We start from the raw sequence: 19,035 nt of genomic DNA, 5'->3' as shown, positions 1-19,035 counted from the left end.
CTCACTACGTTGGTGAGGCACTAGGATCACAGGCATGTGTCACCAGGCCTGGTGCTGAACCTGTGTTCTTAATTCTTAATTTGTGTTCCCCATTCTGCCTTTGTTCCTCATTCCCTCACTTCTCAGATACTTGCCTCTGACAGTTTTGAGGAGGGATCATGCATTTTTGATTCACCATTGCCATAGAGATCTGGTAGGAGCCACGCACCTTGAATGGTCTAGACCACCGTGGTAGATACTGAGAATTTCGGGGGCCATTGATCTCCTAGGATTGAGGCTCCTGACCTTGCAATCGTAGGATTCCATAATCAATCATGAAAACAGGCCCCTGTCTCTCAGAGAAGTCTTTTATGACCCTGAGTTTAAATTTGGTATTCAGATTTATTTTTTCCTCATTGTACTTATGGAAGTTTGTAATTATGTATTGTTTTTGTGCTGATTTTTAAAATGACTCTCTTTTCTCATCCACCTGTGTGCTTTAGGGGTCGAATTGTGTCTGTTTTGTTCACACTGTGTACCCTGTATATACACTTTAGTCGGTGATCATTTGTTTAGTTAATAGATGAATAAAGGGTCTCCTGTATTTGATACTAAGTCTAGTGTTAAATAGTAACACACATTTACTTATTTTGCATGATAGGTAGAATCACTTTGGGGAAACACCTGTTAAAATTCTTGGAAGAGAAGAGCTCCAACTCCAAACATAAAGAAATAATGAGAGAGAAACACTCATTACCCTGATTTGATCAGTGCAGCTTTCTCATACTGCACCCCATTAATGTGTACAGTTATTACATGTTAATAAATTTTAGAAGAAAATAAATAAATAAATAAGTAGTTAGCACACATGTATTGAGCACTTATAAATGCCAACCAGTTTGCTGGGAAGTTTCATATACTTTATTCTATTCTTTTTAAATAAACTTTCTTATTGAGGTATAATATTCAGATCATAAGTGTAAAACTTGATGAATTATCATAAAGTAGACTCTCCCAAATCAAGAAGCAGAACATTAACTAATCCCCTAGAAGTCCCTGTCTGGCCACCCTCTACCCCTCTCTCCTCCCTAGTGGTAACCACTATCCTGACCTCTAATACCACGGGTTAGTGTTTTCTCTTTGAACTTTATGGAAAGGCAGCCATTCAGAACGAAGGCTTGTGTGTCTGGCTTTACGTGTTCAGCACTGTGCCGTGTTCCTTCTATGTCTGGCATGTGCCTTTCATTCCTTTATTTTCATTGCTCATTATTTGAATATAGCACAACTTACAGTTCATTTCCAGTTATTGGACCTTTGTATTGTCTTCTTTTGGGGGCTCTTATAAACCATGCTGCTGTATTTTGGAACACGTCTTGTGACACATTCCTGTTGGCTTATAACCTGAGGTGGGACTAGTCACAGGGGTTGCATATGTTCAGTTGTAGTAGATATGGCCCTGTGATTCTCCAAGGTAATATAATAATAAGATATTATTATATTAATGTATGCTCCTAGTAACAGAATGAGAGTTCAGTTGCTCTGTATCAATGCACACACTTGATGTTATCACTTTTTAATTTCAGACATTTGGCAAATATGAGTTTCTGATTATGATTTAATTTGCATTTACTTGATATCTAATGAGGTTGAACACCTTTTTACTGGCTTTTTCAAAAAATATTTATTTAGTTTTAGTTTGACCCAATACCTTTATTTTATTCACTTATTTTTATGTGGTGCTGAGGATCGAACTCAGGGCCCCGAGCATGCTAGGCAAATGCTCTACCACTGAGCCACAATCCCAGCCCCTTTACTGGCTTTTTGATATTCTATTTTATCTCTTTTAGGTTTTTTTTTTTAGAAATTAGGTTGCCTTTTACTAAAATTTAAAAACTATTCTGAATACTAGCTCTATTTAAAAAAAAAAATCTTCGCAATAGCCCCGTGAGTTAGACGACATTTTACATAGGCAGATACTGAGCTCAGAGAAGTTAAGTAACTTGCTCAGGGACATTGGGGTATTGAAGTTATCCTTTTTTTCCAGTGGCTTACAACCTATTTAGTTAGGGAAATAACATTCAGATAACAATTAGTAAGTAACATTAGCCAGTATTATTAATCTGGGTGGCACAGGTTATGAATGGCATGATAGTTAAAGGATCAGAGTAAGCTTCCTAGTAGAGTCAGGACTTAGTTAGGACAGGTGTGACTGCGGAAGTAGAAAGGAGTGGAAAAGCATTTCAGGGGTGTGAGCCACAGAGCAGAGGCATGCAGATGGGAGTAATAATAGTACTAACTTCTGAATAGCCCTCTGCAGGAATTTCCAGTTGTCTTATGTACCTCATGAGGGTGGGAACCCTGACTATTCCATTCACAGTGTCCACCATAGTGTCTGGAACATAGCTAGTGCCTAATAAATATGTTGAAATAAGTGAATGGATTCAATCTCAACTATCTTCCTGTCGACTTAGCAGGATAAGATTTAAATGATCAAGATGAGGGTTAAAGACAATTAGAAGATCCACCTGAGACCCTCAGAAAGAGCTCTATAGAAATTAATAGTAAATTGCAATTAGAGAGAGAGAGATTATAGGGAGTTCAGTCAGTTTAGACTGGAAGTGGTGCATGGGAAAGCAGAAGCTTTGAAGGCTCTTGAACAGAGGAAGATGAAGAGATCAAAACAAGGTTCTCCCAATTCAAGAGTGGTTGAATGCAGAAGGGACGGAGAAGGGGGCCAGATGAGAGGATGTTGGAGTGATATAGGCATTGGTTTGCTTACCCAATAAACATTTATTAAAATCACAGTACCCATCTAAAGTTAGATTTTATGCTAATGAAGGATATCGAGATGTGTAAGTTGTGAATCTTGCCATCAGGAGTCTGTATCTGAGAGGAGAACTAAGGAGAGCTCACAAATGATTATAATTCAATAAAGAGAATAAAAAAGTCACAAGTAAAAAGTCCAGATTTCAGGAGGGTAAGGTCTGTTCTGCTGGGGGCATCAGGAAGGGTTATTGCAGGATTCTAGAGTAGTGCTTCTACCTGCCTCTACCTCCCCACTCCCTGGTCTCCTCTCTGTCATGTTACTTTACTTAGTGATCGGGCATCCTCTTGTCTATTTCTTGCTCTTTGTCTCTCTCTTCCTTTAGAGAATGAAGGCTCCAAGATGAAGAATACTTGTTTGTTCTGGTTGCTGTCTTATCACTAATGCTGTGCTCACTACCAGGTTTTTCAATACACATTTTTAAATGAATGAATGAATAAAGTGTCACTGGAGTTTGATACCATAGGGTGGGCAGGATTTGGACATTCATTAAAAGTGGAGCGAGAGGCAGCTGGTTGTTGCTCGGTGTTAGTGCTTGTCTAGTACATATGAGGCACTGGGTTTAATCCTCAGCACCACATAAAAATAAATAAATAAAATAAAGTTTTTTTTTTTTTTTTAAAGTGGAGGGAGAGACATTTTAGGTGGAGGGTATATGAAGTCCTATAAGGAGTAGAGAATAAAAGATGCATTTGGACAGTGGATTTAAGGAAAACTATTGAGATACTATGGTGGATTAGACATGAAGAACAAAAGAGAGGTAGCAAATGACAATTCCAAAGTTCGTGTCTTTGAAGCCTGATGGAGATTGAGCGAGTGAATGATAAAAGAAGGGAAGTTGAGAGGACAAGCCATTTTATCAGGCAGTGGTTGAAAACCTCAAGGGTGACATCTGTGAGCATTTGTAGAGACTGGGTTGAGGTGCATAGTCAGGTCTGAACATGGTGAGTTGAGATTCACTAGTTTGGAAGAGATACTAGTAATTTGAACCAAGGATGGGTGCTCAAAGGGAGAAAGCCCAGAAAAAGGAGAACCCTTGGGAACAGGGGGCACTGGGCAAGATGGATTAGCAAGGGAGATGGGGCAAGACTTGCAAAAGGGCATTTCAGGAGAGATGGTCAGTCAGATGTCAAAAATAGGTCCCCAAATATGGAAGTCAAGGTTATTAGGTTTGATAGAGGGGACAATGTCACCTTCAATAAAAAGATTTTTATAGGATTGTGGCAAAAATTACATATTATATGTGTATATGATATAATGAATATTCCTGGTACCAGCCAACATACATATTTGGTAATGATATATATTATATATATAAAATATTCCTCTTTTAACTAAATAACATCTTACCTCATAGTTTCCAGTGGTTTTTGTCATTTCACAATGTCTGGGAACAATAAATAGCCATTTTCATAATGCTGGGCATTTATGTTATTTTTGGTTTTTGCTCTTTTTGATATGCTCTGACTATGCTATGCTATGACTTTGTGGATGAAACTAATATGCCTCCCTGATTATTTTCTTATAATTCTATCTGAAAATCATTTTCCATTTTTTTAATGCAACATATAGTTTGTTGTTGCTATTTCTGATCATTGTCTCCAAGGCAAGAAGGAAAATAAAGAAAAAAAATGAGCCAACAAAAGAAATTGATCAGCATTGATAATATTAAATTGAGGGGCTGGGGATGTGGCTCAGGCGGTAGCGCGCTCGCCTGGCATGCATGCGGCCCGGGTTTGATCCTCAGCACCACATACAAAGAAAGATGTTGTGTCCGCCGATAACTAAAAAATAAATATTAAAATTCTCTCTCTCTCTAAAAAAAAATCACTGAGTTGTCAGGTTTTTAAAAAAAGATAATATTAAATTGATCATATTATTTTGATGCCTTACTGGAAAATTGCACTAATTTATACTCCTATCTATGGTCTTTGAGGGTTCTTGTTTCCTCACACTGTTGACTTCATTGCATGGCTATTAAAAACAAAACAAAACAAAACAAAACACAAAACTTGTACTAATTTGTCATTTGCATTTCTTTGAAGACTGGCAAAGATTTCATGTATGTTACTATGACTAGCACCTGAGATAAATTAACTTATAAAGAGGAAAGATTTATTTGGACTCACTGTTTTGGGAGTTTCTGTCTATGATGGTTTGGAATCATTGCTTTTGGGCCCGCGGCAAGGCAGCACCCTGTGGCAGGAATGCATGGCAGGGCAATGTGCTCATCTCATGGCATCCAGGCAACAGAGGAAGGAAGAGGAAGAGACAAGAATCCCATAATTTCCTTCAAGGACATGACCCCAGTGACCTAGGACCTTCCACTAGGCCACAGCTTTTCAATGTTCCACCACCTCCCCAGACTGAGGACCAAGTCTTCAACACGTGGAGCTTTGGGGGACATTTCAGATCCACACTGTAGCAACATGCTTATCGGCCATCAGGCTAACTTCCATTGTGAATTCATTATTGATAAACTTTGTCATTTTTGGATGCAGATACACATTGCCAACTTGCTTGCCAAATGGCTGATTGATTTATGTTGCAGGATACATTTTGTGTTTTGTGAATTGTCTCCTGTCTCTTGCTCATTTAAGATAACATTTGTCAGATAAGGATGTTCATCTATGTTTCAAGGTGGAATAAAAAGAGCTAAAAATGTTGCAGGAAGAGGGTATATACTTGGGTTTTGAGTTTTGGAAGAGGTGTAAATTGAAGTGGAACAGTATTGAGCATCAAGGACAGGATGACGAGGGAGGGTGCCTATTGGGCTGCTTTTTGGCTTCAGAAAACATTATATGATAACTACCTCTAAGCTTGGAGAGCATTATCTTTTAATTACAGTCTTTTGAAAAAACATAAATAGCTAAGATTGTGTGTGTGTTTGTTGTTGCTATTTCTGATCATTGTCTCCAAGGCAAGAAGGAAAATAAAGAAAAAAAATGAGCCAACAAAAGAAATTGATCAGCAGGTTATTTAATTATCAATTTTAATTCAGTAGCCCCAGTAAACCATAGGGGTAAAAGTTTAGTAGACTCATTGGGTGATTGGCTCTAAGAACTTCTTGTGGAATCAAGCGTGCCTTAGATCTGTGTACTCTTTCTTTTTCTCTCATATTTATTCAGATTGAATATTTGAAGCAGAAGCTATGAAAGGGTTATATAAGGAGTGGCATCTAATGAAAGTATGTTGGATGAATAAATCCATGCACAGATTTAGCTCTACCTAAATAAAAATAAATAAATAAATTTCTTTAATCAGGTGCTATAAAATTATAATTACTTTAAGTCATGGTCATATCTGAAGTGACTTTGAGGAACAAAATTTCAGGATAGACTTGAAATTCCTCTAGGAAATGTCACAAAGCAGAATGATCTATGAATTAATATTTTATGATAAGATAGTATTACAAAGCTTCATAACTTTCTACTGCTATGTTTTTAAAAGCCAATGAATGAGTTGAAGTAGTGGCACCCACTAAAGATGTGGAAAGAATTTTCCTATTTGTAGTGACAGATAAATGATGATGAATTTTGTCATGAGAAAGTTCATTTGGACACTTGGGAGTAGTGAGGTATGGTAGAATTTTTACAGATTATTATTTGTTTGATCAGGTGTTTCTTTGGTGGTGATTCCCATGGCTCATGACTTTGTTATTTGCTCTTTTAGAAAATTAAGAAGAGAATTTAAAGAATCATTAATCTGCATCTGAATGTATGCATGTGAGTATTGAGGGGGATCCGGAGGGAAGAAGTCTAGGGCACGCTGAGGTGTGTGAAGCTCTTTTTAACTTCTGTGATGGGGACTCATTGCTCCGTAGTGTTCGCCTCCACCTGTGGTACTGGGTCCTCTCTCTGACGGTGACCCTATTTATCTTCCAGGGTTTGGGGTGCTGATGTTTGCTGTGGATCGGCAGGATCCTCACCAGGCAGAAGTTCCCTGGTGGACGGCTGTGACGCGTGGCTGCCGGTGAGGCATGACCTGGACTGACTGCTGCAAAGCTCCGGCCCTGATGCTCTGACTACCTGAGCTGCATTTTGATTCTCCTCTTGATTTATGTTCGTTTGCTTCCACATCTTCTCTTGCAGGTAGTGGTAGAGTGTGCTGGATTGGACGGCACCTCTCTGCACAGAGTAGGGCTCCTGGTCTCTCTGCCTCCTTTCTTCAAAGCCTGACTCAGTCTTGGCTGGGCTTGGTTGGTCATCACCTTCTCCTTCCTGCTTTTGAGGACTTCCATCCTCTTCCTCCAGTGTCGCATGCTCCCCTGCTTCAAGGTGTGTCTCAGGGGAGACGGGGTCATCCTCATCCTGACTTTTTAGTAGGCTCTCGTGGGCCTCTGGGGCTCCACCTTTCTCTTCTTTGGTCTTCGGGTCCTGGACCTTTACCCCTTTTCTGCTGTTTTCGTTTTTAGGGAGCTGCATTACAGAAATCTGGTCAGTGAGATCTGCCTCCTGGAACTTTCTGTCTTCACCCCCTGCTGTGGTCTCCTGTGCCTCTGGGGGTCCCTGGCGCTCCACAGCCACACCTGGGTCCTTTGTCCCTGAGCCTTGACTCTTGTGCTCCCCCCGGGCAGGCTGTCCGTGCTCCTCTGGGAGCTGACCATCCCCTCCTCTGACTGACAGCACCGCTGCCTCCCGCACTCCGTGGTCACCTGGTGGTCCCTGCTTCTGGGGATCTGGGTTATCCCCGTGAGCTCCCGGCGCGGACCCGCGGTGTGGGTCCACGTGACCCTGGGAACGCCCGCGCACGCGCAGTTCCCTCCTCTCTGAGCTGAGGTTCCCTTCTTGAGGAGCCAGGGCGTCGGGGGTCTCACAGGACCCCTCAGCATTCGGGGACAGCTCGGGGTCCTCCCTGACTGGCTGGGCCCCGATCCCCGCGGCCCTGCCGGTTTCTCCTCTGCCGTCGGGTCCCGCGGACGGGGGCTCGGGACGCCCCGGGGGGGCCGACTCCTGGGTTCTTCCTGGGGCTTCAGGGGTCCCCTTCGCTGCGGGGCCGTCTTCGGCATCCTTGGCCTCTTCTCCTGGGATCGGTGCCTTCTCCGTCTCAGGACGACCCTGATTCCTTCCTTCCGATCCCGGGAACCGTGTTTCAGACCGGGTTTCGGCATCTCTTTCCCTCGACGGTTCTTGGAGTCGCTGCCGCTGCCCGTCCTGCGAGTGGGCTTCCAGGACTGGCGCCTGGGCCACCCTGTCACGTCCTTTCTGCCCTGCTGTTGGGTGTCCTTCTTCTCCTGGGGCTCCAACATCGGGTGGTTCTGAAACAGTTCTGCCACCTTGGGCCGGTGGGTCCGTTGTTTCGCGCCCCCTTCCTTGTGCAGGGGGTTCTGGGGTCTTGGATGTTCTGCCGCAGGCCTCAGGTTCCTCGGAACCACTTGTCTCAGGGAGGCTCCCAGCAGCATCCTTTTCTGGCTCTTGGACCACAGACGTCCCACTCTCGTCCTCCGTGTCAGTTGACTTCTGTGTCTCTGGTGGGTTCCTGGCAGCAGCTGGTTCGGGCAGGTCAGCAAGCTCTTCATCTGGGTTCTTCTCTGACTTAGACACCTGTCTCGGTTCTGCACTTAGTAATGATTGCATGTCAACATAACAGAGGTTCAATAAACTGAAGATCGCAAGAACGAATTCATCAAAACTGATGGTGCCATCTTTATCACTATCCAGAAGATTCAGGTTTCTCTCCACAGCATGCATAACATGGGGCTGCATCAAAACACAGGGGGAATTCAGCTTATTCATATTTGACCGAGTCTCCAGAGTATCTTGTTTCTCTCTTAAGAATCCTTATTGGTGGGGGATATAGCTCAGTTGGTACAGTGCTTGCCTCGCATGTACAAGGCCCTGGGTTACTCCCCAGCACCCCCACCCACAAAATATATATATCCTTATTTATTTATTTATTCACCTTATTCCTCAAGAGTGACCAACACTTCCCCAAACAGTAAGAATCCAGTGGCTGTGGTTGTCACTTTTCACCAGAGAGCTATGACTAGGGAGCATTTACATCCCTTGTGAGTTTTAGTTAGATTCATCATGGTTTGTGACTCCGCTCGGAAGTCTACTTTGCTGAAGCAATAGTCCCGGTCATGAAACCCTCATTTTCTCTGTAGGACTGACTAAGCAATTGCATACGATAGGCGACTTAGACCACAAATAATTGTTCAAAAGTCAGTGAGTGCTGAGAACTGATGGCCGAATTGTAAAATGTGCAGAGATGACCTGAGCTCACCTTGCTTGGATTAGGGTGAATTGGAAAGTGGATACGAATTGTCACAGCTCTGTGAGCACCTCACCTGAAGGAAGTCCCCAAACTCGCCCTGAAGGAGCCGTTTCAACTCTCTGCAGGTCAGCCTTGCCTTGTCACCATCCTCTCTGGAATACTTGTGGAAAGTCTCGATTACGCAGAGGACACTTCTCAGGAGCCGAGGCATCTTTACAAATTCAGGAGAGACTGTGAGAAAGAACAAACAAAACCCATTTCCCAGGATATGCAGTACGCAGCAGTATTCACGTGTCCGGAGAATGTTTGATGGTAAGAAGATGGTGAAACGAGAACTCAAATATAAGTTATTGAGATGCACAGATAAAGCCAGCAGAGGGAATCAGTCTTTTGAGCCTCTCATCTGAGAATATCCACTTGCTTTCCTCCCACCTTGCCTCTGCCCAGCCTCCTCTGCTTAGGAAAGACCTTATAACTTTTAATTAGTAAAGCTTCTAGAAGAAAGGGAAATAATGCCAAGGAAATAAACTGCTGCATTTGCAGTTGGAAGCGGCACATTTTTAAACAAGAAGACACAGTTCCATGTGAACTCACTGGTAAAACAGAGTCTTGCTCTATTTAGTCTACATTTTCATTTTAATATAGATCTGAGTCCTGAGTCTTACTAAGTAACATTCACACCCATGTCATCCAAACAGTTAATATTTTGTAAAAAAGAAAATGATCAAAGAGGTTCCGTAAGCACGGAATACATTTTAGATAGCAGGACTCCCCGTTTAATATTATCAGTAGAGGTTAGCTTACGGTATTAATACAATCTCACATATAAGCAAAGCTTCCCCCGAGGTTCCTAATGCTCTAGCAAATGTCTGAGGCTTACCCGGTTCAGGAGTGAGAGCAAGCGGAACGGAAGGCAGCGGGCTCTGGCTGGCAGCAGAGCAGAGACCTTTTATTGCGTCTCTAATTGCACAGCTAGGAGGGAGACACCCTCTGGGTCTAATGACCTGATTCATCTCCACCAAACCCGGTCTCCCCTCCTTCTCTGCCCTCAGCTTGTCTTATTTTTATTTCCTTCTTTCGGTCTTAATTTCAGACTCATGCAAAGCCACGGGGAAGGGGTTTCTTTTTTATTTATGGACTTTTGCAGGTTATTTTGAGGGATAGTGTTTTTTCTTTCTTTCTTTTTTTTTTAACCTGAGGACACAATTACGTTTCTGTTTGACAAATCATAGGGCTCAGAAGTCATCTGATTCCTCTCTCTGAATGCCGGATGGCCTGTATTTGACCTAACCCTGAGAGATTAATGTCCATCATGTGTTTAAAAATAAAGGCTCTATTTAGTCATGTGACAAAAGTGGAGATACCAGTTGATTCAGCTGTTTTAATGCTTTGTTCTTCTTGCCCAGAGGCAGTTAGGAGAATAAAAAAATCTCTTGCTGGGTGTGCAGAACCTTACTTACCCAAGATGTGCTATTTTAAGAATGTGATTGACATCTACCTTTAAAAGATATTTTTGTAATTCAGGGAACTTAGAAATTACCATCCATATCACCATGTTCTCTTTGTGATGAGAAAAGGGGTACATGAGGCTAAAGTGAGGACCGAAATGAGTCTGAGATGCTAAATGGGAAAATGTTTTTATTACCTCATAGGCTTGGTCCCTCGTAGTAAAGAATATTTCATTAACAGGAGAATTAGATTTCGTTGTTTTCTTAGATGTTCAAAATGAGAGTAGAGTATGTTTTATATCTTTGTCTCCTTTTCAACGGACCTAAGATATAGAAACAAAGCCATCGGAACAAGTGTAAAAGACAAAGAGCAAGTTAACCAAGGGATGGAGATGGGGGTAATTAATGAGAAACCAAGACTAAAGGCTGCATTGCTATTGAACAAAAACCTTTTTCTGAGTTTCCTGATCTGAAGACAAGTACAGGGCGATTGGACTTTGGGGAGAAATTCATTCTGAGAGTTTATATCTAAGAACAATTTCTCAGCATCACCCCCAAAGGGAGGTGACTTCTTCTGAGAATTGGGATTGGCCCATGAATGTCACCTTAATTCTGATTAGTTAATATTCCCTGAGTACCAAGTATTTCTCAAATACCATGGCAGGCATTAAGGTATTTAAATTTCAATAAATATGTCTCCCTGCCCTGGAGCTCACTGGGCCAGTATCATGACAAGAGGTTAAAGGAAACTGATATGTTCAGGCTGAATTGGAAAGAAATAACAAGGGAAGACATAAATAACTGTCTTCAAGGATCTGCAGGGCTTTCAAGGGTGTGGGAGAGAAAGGAATTAATGTTCATTGAACACTCATGACATGTCAGGTGCTTTACACAGGCTGTCTTAATCCCCACAGCCTGTATAGGTAGTTATTATTCTCTTTTAGCAGATAAGGAAGTTAAGACTCTTAGATGTTGAGCAAGTTGCCTGTGGACATGTATCTAGTAAATGGCAGAGCCAGGATTCAGAATTCAAACGTCTAAGCATATGTTTCTGAGCCCATGGTCTTTCCGTGAAGTTGAGTTCTTTATTCTGTGCAATGCCAGAGAATATAGGCATAATCAATGGCTGAAACTCTCTAGAAAGTAGACTCTAGTTCTTAGAACTCGTAATGAGTAGAGTGGTCTGATAATGATTTATGCTGCTCATAAAACAATGGGATCTCTGTCACCAGAACTGTTCCTGTAGAGGCTGAACCATTCCCTGTTGGCTAGTTATGGGACAAATCCTGCCACGGGAAGAGAGGAGACAAGAGTGGCTCACAGTGAGGAGCACAGAATTCTTCCAACTTTAAATGTTGGTGGTTTTACATTATAGTTCCTTTTTCAAAAGTCAAAGTAGGATCTTGTCTTGTTTCTCAATGATATAAATGCTCCCAAGCCCTTTCACAAGGACTCCTACTTTTTCAGTGGTTACTCAAGATCATTTAATTAATACTCATGTTCTGGGTGAGTGGTGACTCAGAGGGAACAACAGGAGGAGGAGGCTGCTCTCTATCTGGTGTTTTAAAAAAAGTAGACTGCAGTACAATAAGACCCCGATTGCCCATTCTACAAAATGAGGTGTGGGGGGGAATGTGATTAATAGAAAACCATCTTTATGGTCACACTGAAGTCTTGAATGGCAAATCTGACCATCACAACCTGGAGATGTGCTGGACACAGAATTGATAGGAATGACAGAGGTGAATGAGAAGTGGGGCTGTCAACGGGAACAGAGACTGAATTTTGTATAAGTGACATGTTTCTGTGGTCATTTCCTTCTTCCTCTTCCACTTTAGAGCACAGAGCCTAACCTTCCTAGCCAAATCCCCAAATTTCTTCTCTAAAGAAATTTAGCAACCTTTTGTGCTGGGGACATAGCTCAGTTGGTAGAGTGTTTGCCTCTCATGCACAAGGCCCTGGGTTCAATCCCTAGCACCACAAAAAAAAAAAAAAAAAAGAAAAGAAAGAAATTTAACAATCTAGAAATGCTAAATGTAAGCTTCTTGAGGGCAGGGCACTGTGTCCAGTTAGGAGAGAACCTGGACTATAGTAGGAACTCTATCAATATCTGTTGGCCTATAGAGTGAGAGCTAAGGCCTCTAACCCAGACATTGGTTCTCGAGGAAAACCTACTCCATTATGGTATTTGGGGGTCTGGGGGTCTGCAGCCTGTCAGCCATTTACTCACAAATCCACAGAATTCTCAACTCTTCCACAATTTTCCTTCTTAGTGTGAAAGCAAACCTATTTATGTAAACCAAGAGAATCTCAGATCTTTTCATTGGTATAAATGGGCAACCAAGAATACTTATGCGTATAATTCAGTTGCATTAAAGATTAGTAGAAAAACTGGTCACAGAAAAACAGATATAATTCAGAAAATAGAAGATGAAGGTGTCTGTATTTTTAATTTTTTGAGGAACCATCCTACTGTCTTCCACATGACCATACTAATTCACATTCCCATCAACAGTGTTCAGAGGTTCCCTTTATTCCAGATCCTCACTTTTTATCTCTTTGATAATAGACATTCTAACAGGTATGAGGTGATGATTGTGGTTTTAGTTTGTGTTTTCCTGGTGATTAGTGATATTGAACATTTTTCATATACCTGTTGGCTATTTGTATGTCTTCTTTTGAGAAATGACTATTCAGGTCCTTTGTCTATATTTATTTATTTATTTTTGTGGTTCTGGAGATAGAATCTGGGGCCTCATTTATGCTCTACCACTGGGCTACACGCCTACCCTCTTTGCTTCTTGTAAATTGGTTTTGTTCTTTTGTGGTTTTTGTTTGTTTGTTTTGCTATTGAGTTGCCTGAGTTCCTTACATATTTTGAATATTAACTCTTAGCCTTCAACTTCATGGTATTTGTTCTAAGGAAATGTAATTACTGTGTCAAAGAGGTATCCGGTTCCCATGTCCCACTGAAGCATTATTCTCAATAGCTGTCGTACAGAAACAACATAGGTGTTCATCGGAGACTGAATAAAGAAAATGTGGTATATTTACCCAACGGGATACCATTGGCTTTAAAGGAAATAAATCCCATCATTTGGACAACATGGATGAACCCAGGGGACATTATGTTAAGTGAAACAAGCTGGCCACAAATACTAAATGATTTCACTTATACTTGGAATCTAAAAAAGTCAACATCATAGAAGCAGAACTCTGAAAAATAGTTCAGAGTTCCAGCTCCAAACTCTAGTAATTATCTGACCTTAGACAAATTTCTAAACTGTACTGAGTTCATTTCCTTATCTACTGGTTACCAGAGGCTGAGTGGGGAGAGAAAATAGGGAGATTTCAAAGGGTACAAGGTTTCAGTTAGACAAGAGGAATATTTTTGGAGACCCATTACACAGTATTGGAGACTATAGTTAATAATAATGTATTATATACTTGAATATTGCTAAGAGAAGAGATTTTAAATATTCTCAACACAAAAAGATCAGCATGTGTTTACTAGCTTGATTTACTCCTTCCACAATTTATACAAAGCATCACATCATATTCCATAAATAAACACAACTAATATTTGTCAATTAAAAAGTAAATTAAAAATAACTCTAACTGATATAATCAAATAAATTAAATGAGACAAGGCCAAGATGCTTGTCTGGGGCGATTGGAGAACTAAAATGTGGTTCTAGATTAAAAGTAATTTAATAAATAAAAAAATTAATAATAAAACCCCTAATGTCGACAAAATCTCCTAAAAGTAGTATTAGCCAATAGAACTATATGTATCTATCAAGTACTTGAAATGTGACTCGTGTGACTGAGGAACTAAATTTTAAATTTTACTTAGTTTTTATTAATGTCAATCTAAGTCACCACATGTAGCTAGTGATGACCTTATTGGGCCACAGGGTTTTAGAATAGAAAGCACAAAGAGAAAGAAGTTCAAGAGGTGGGAAGAAGGATGAGAAACATATAATCAACTTAGGAGGTCCTACTTTCAATTAACAAGGACTCCAGGACAAAATAAGAAAAAAAGAGGAAGATCTATCAAAGAATTCATGAAGATTTCCTAAAGGGCTTCTGATTTTTAAAGGCCCACGAAGTGTTCACCTAGATACTTGGAAATCTTAGAACATCAAAGGCAAGGAAAAGAAGGGTCAAATATCTTGCTTGAAGCTACAAATAATAAATGGTGAACCTTGTTTTGGCCTCAAGCAATCTTACTTTTGTGCCTATATGTTTGATACAACAAAATAAACACTTTTTTTTTTTTTGCCTCCAAGAGTCTCTCCAGGGTAAATGCATGGCATATTTGGTATGCTGGAGATGACTAAGTTGAACAATGCTATCAAAAGTCTAAAAGCATTAAAATTAAAACAACAACATCAACTTTCAGAAAGGGAGAGAAGAGAGGTAGTGTATGCTGAGAGCCACGGCCAAGTCTGTATGGCCCCTGGCATTTTGCCAACAGTATTGATTGACAGGCGAGGCATTACTACCCGCCTCTGCCGCAACTTTTGAGTTCTCGCACTACTTTGGAGTTCTTGTGGGGATTTCCGGGGATTCCTGGAGAGTTCCCATTGGTTGGGGAAGTGCAGGAGGAGGGATTTTCCGGGAGAGATATTTCTGGCTGGGGGTTCCTGGACAAGCAGCGTGGCATTCGGGAGGATTCCCCGGGAGCTGTGTGAAGTGTTTTCCTGCAGTTCAAAACTAAAGTTTGTTCCTGCTTCAGTGGCTCGTGATTTGTGCCCAGCCAGACTGCGGCATTTGGTGGCCTGTACGGGGAACGTCTGAAGCTTCGGGGTAAGTGAAATTGCTTGCCCCTAAGGGAAGGCGAGAGAATGGGTGACCATTTTAAAAAACAATGTGTTCTTGTTTTGATTTGTTTTGTGTTTGTTTCAAACTGCCTATCCCTAGAATTTTCTCAGGCAGATTGGGAAAAATGGTTGGCTCAAGGTTTGAAGTTGTTCGCCCCTGAGGAAGAGATAGAAATAGACCACAAATGCACATGTCAAGAAAATAGGAAAATTGATACAACGATTTTTTGTTCCTTTTTTGTTTCATTCTGTTTCGGTTTTGTTTTGTGTTATCTTATTGGGTTGCGTTATCTTTATAACAGATTAGAAATTAATAAAAAACAAACTGAAAGAGTGTTAAGTAAATCGTTAGAGGTTCAGACCATGGAGAAAGACATTTTAGATCAAGCAAAAGAGAAGGTCTCTCAAGCTAGTCAGACAGAGGAAGAAAATTTAAAGGAAGAAAGCTTAGAGGAGAAACAGCTATTAGGGAAAAAGCTACAACAGGAGGCTACTACTAACACTGTTCTATCACCAGAGGGCGTAATTCAACCAACAGCTCCACCTATGGAGATAGCTGAGTGGCCCTCAACCCCCGTAGTTGATAGATGGGATCCTGAGACAGGACCTCAAAGATTAGCATGCCCTGTACTTGAGCAGGCAGGAGGGCAGCGAATTCACCGTGCTTTAGATTTCAAAACAGTGAAGCAGTTAAAGGAGGCTGTAACAACCTATGGTCCTCAAGCACTGTTCACTGTAAGCATGGTTGAATCCATTACCAACTTGGACATGACGCCAGCAGATTGGGCTAGTATGTGTAAATCTGTGCTAAATGGAGGACAATATTTGTTATGGAAGGTTGCCAATGAGGAATTTTGCAGGGAGACAGCTAGGCGAAATGCAGCAGCTGGTTACCCTCAAAGAAATCTAGATATGTTGTTAGGAAAAGGACCTTATGAGGGTCAACGGCAACAAATTGAATATGATCCTGGCGTATACGCACAGATTGCTGTAGATGTGGTTAGGGCATGGAAAACTTTACAGGGGCATGGAGATTTACAAGGTCAATTATCTAAGGTAATACAAGGAACTAATGAACCTTACGATGAATTTGTAGATAGGCTTATTCAAGCAGCTTCCAGAATTTTTGGGGATACAGAACAAGCAATGACATTTATAAAACAACTGGCTTATGACCAAGCAAATCGTTGCTGCAGAGAGGTCATTAGACCATGGAGACATGAAGATTTAAACACATATATTAAATTATGTAGAGACATTAATGAACAAGGACAAGTCTTGGCAGCAGTACAACAGGTTTTAGATGCCAGGCCAAAAACATGCTACAATTGTGAACAAACAGGACATTTTAAAAGGAGTTGCCCCATAGGAGGAGGGTTTAACAAAGCTAGGTATCAAAGGAATAGAATACCGGGTATTTGCCCACGATGCCGTAGAGGGAGACATTGGGCTAGTGAATGCCGTTCTCAAACCACCATAGAGGGTACTCTGTTATCAAAAAATGGACAAGGACCAGGTGTTTACCCACGATATCATGGAGAAAGGAATCGGGCTCCATTGCCAAAAAACGGACAGGGGGGCCCAATGCTCCGGGGCCCACGACCACAAATGTACGGGGCACTGGAGGAACCCAGAAACACCATGGAGGAACCCAGCAACACCATCAGGGTAGTGCCCAGGACACATTATCCATCAGATCTCTCATCAGACGAACCAGAGGGAGCGCAGGGTTGGACATCTGTGCCTCCGCCAGAGCAGTACTAACTCCAGAGATGGGAGTTCAAATCATTCCCACAGGAGTAAAAGGACCTCTTCCCCAAGGAACAGTAGGCTTATTGTTAGGACACAGTTCTTCTACGCTAAAAGGACTTATGATAAGTCCCGGGGTAATTGATCCCGATTATGAAGGTGAAATAATATACCCTTCTCCAAAGGGTATAACAGTAATTTCACCAGGAGATAGAATAGCACAGTTATTAATAATACCCAGCCTACATGATAAATTTTCCAGTAGTAGTATAGAAAGAGGTTCCAGGGGATTAGGATCCACAGGTGTAGATTGGGCTATGCTGTCTTTGAATTTAGATTCTCGCCCAATGCTAAAACTAAATATTCAAGGAAATGAATTTAATGGGCTACTGGATACAGGTGCAGACCTTAGCATCATATCTCGTCAAGAATGGCCAAAACATTGGCCGTTACAACAAGCCACTCAAACGCTTCGAGGCCTAGGAGTGGCAACTAATCCCCATAGAAGTGCAATGGTATTAGATTGGAAGGATCCTGAAGGATGTGAAGGAAGTATACAGCCATATGTATTGGATCATCTTCCTATAAATTTATGGGGACGAGATGTCCTAGATCAATTAGGTTTGACATTAACAAATAACATCAATCCAAATGCGCCCACTATTAGGGCTAGACAAGGTTTCAGGAAAGAAAAAAGATTAGGAGAACAAGGCATAGCAGCACCAATTCAAATAGATCAGGGAATAAATAGACATGGACTGGGTTTTCAGAAGGGGTCACTGAGGCAATAAAAATTACTTGGAAATCAGATAGACCAGTATGGGTTCCTCAGTGGCCCCTGACTAAAGAAAAGATACAAGCAGCCCATGACCTGGTCAAACAACAATTAGCGGAGGGACATATACAACCTTCCGTATCTCCCTATAATACTCCCATTTTTGTCATTAAAAAGAAATCTGGTAAATGGAGATTATTGCAAGATTTAAGAGCCATTAATAATGAGATGGTTATTATGGGACCTGCTCAATCGGGGATTCCTCAATTGTCTGCTTTGCCAAAAACCTGGTACATTTTAGCTATAGATATTAAAGATTGTTTTTTTCAATTCCAATTCATCCTGAGGATTTTGCATTTACTATCCCTGCACTTTTGAGTTCTCGCACTACTTTGGAGTTCTCGTGGGGATTTCCGGGGATTCCCGGAGAGTTCCCATTGGTTGGGGAAGTGCAGGAGGAGGGATTTCCGGGAGAGATATTTCTGGCTGGGGGTTCCTGGACAAGCAGCGTGGCATTCAGGAGGATTCCCCAGGAGCTGTGTGAAGTGTTTTCCTGCAGTTCAAAACTAAAGTTTGTTCCTGCTTCAGTGGCTCGTGATTTGTGCCCAGCCAGACTGCGGCAAGTGTAAGTGATTTAAATCATTACCTGTCATGGTGGAGACATAATTTAAAATTTGATAAATTCTACTACCTGAGGATATTACCTGAAAAATAAAAACACAATAATTAGAATTAGGAATGGGAGTTGAAATGAAGTGGGGCAAGACATTTATTTATTGATTCATTTTTATAATAAGCTTTTCTGCACTACTTGATATATTATCATTTATATTCTAAATTCCTTGATAAAGTAATTTTCAATATTATGAACATTAATTATAGAATATACAGAGGAGAAATGAACACTTATCAACTATCCTTACTTAGTAGGCATTTTATGTGTATAAACTGTGTCTTTCCAATAACATTTTAATTACCTGACAGGAGAGACAGAATTATGGATTCTTTATGATTAGCTTTTCTAGAAGAAATTAAGTGGAAAAAATCCACTTGAGTTAGAATTAGACAATCGGGTTGAAAACCCAACTTTATCACTTAGCATTCATATACTACCAGTGTTTACATCTTGTTCTATAAGTTTTTCTCATTTCTTCTGTGCATTATTTTATATGATGACAGCTTTCCCAGCTCACTCAACATGTTTCTACTTGATATGTT

At 41.0% G+C, this 19,035-nt stretch overlaps 1 protein-coding gene and 1 non-coding gene across 2 annotated transcripts; one reads left to right on the top strand and one right to left on the bottom strand.

Annotated features, from left to right (window-relative positions):
* Positions 1 to 5,773: 5,773 nt before the first annotated feature.
* Positions 5,774 to 10,025, bottom strand: Tchhl1 (trichohyalin like 1). Its single transcript, XM_046421476.2, has 3 exons — positions 9,900 to 10,025; positions 9,093 to 9,250; positions 5,774 to 8,502 (listed from the first exon to the last, which is right to left on the bottom strand). Exons 2-3 carry the CDS (start codon positions 9,228 to 9,230, stop codon positions 6,673 to 6,675), a joined length of 1,968 nt encoding a protein of 655 aa, XP_046277432.1. The 5' UTR covers positions 9,231 to 9,250; positions 9,900 to 10,025; the 3' UTR covers positions 5,774 to 6,672.
* Positions 10,026 to 12,368: 2,343 nt separating this feature from the next.
* Positions 12,369 to 12,453, top strand: Trnae-cuc (transfer RNA glutamic acid (anticodon CUC)). Its single transcript has one exon. It is a non-coding gene; the product is annotated as a tRNA-Glu (tRNA).
* The last annotated feature ends 6,582 nt before the right edge of the window (positions 12,454 to 19,035 follow it).

The sequence above is a fragment of the Marmota monax genome, unplaced genomic scaffold (assembly GCF_021218885.2).
Source record: "Marmota monax isolate L192 unplaced genomic scaffold, Marmota_monax_Labrador192_F-V1.1 WCK01_AAM20220418_F8-fsc00108, whole genome shotgun sequence".
In the NCBI taxonomy this organism is placed as follows: Eukaryota; Metazoa; Chordata; class Mammalia; order Rodentia; family Sciuridae; genus Marmota; species Marmota monax.
The sequence above is the reverse complement of the archived record's forward strand: the minus strand, read 5'-3'. Positions and strand labels throughout refer to the sequence as shown.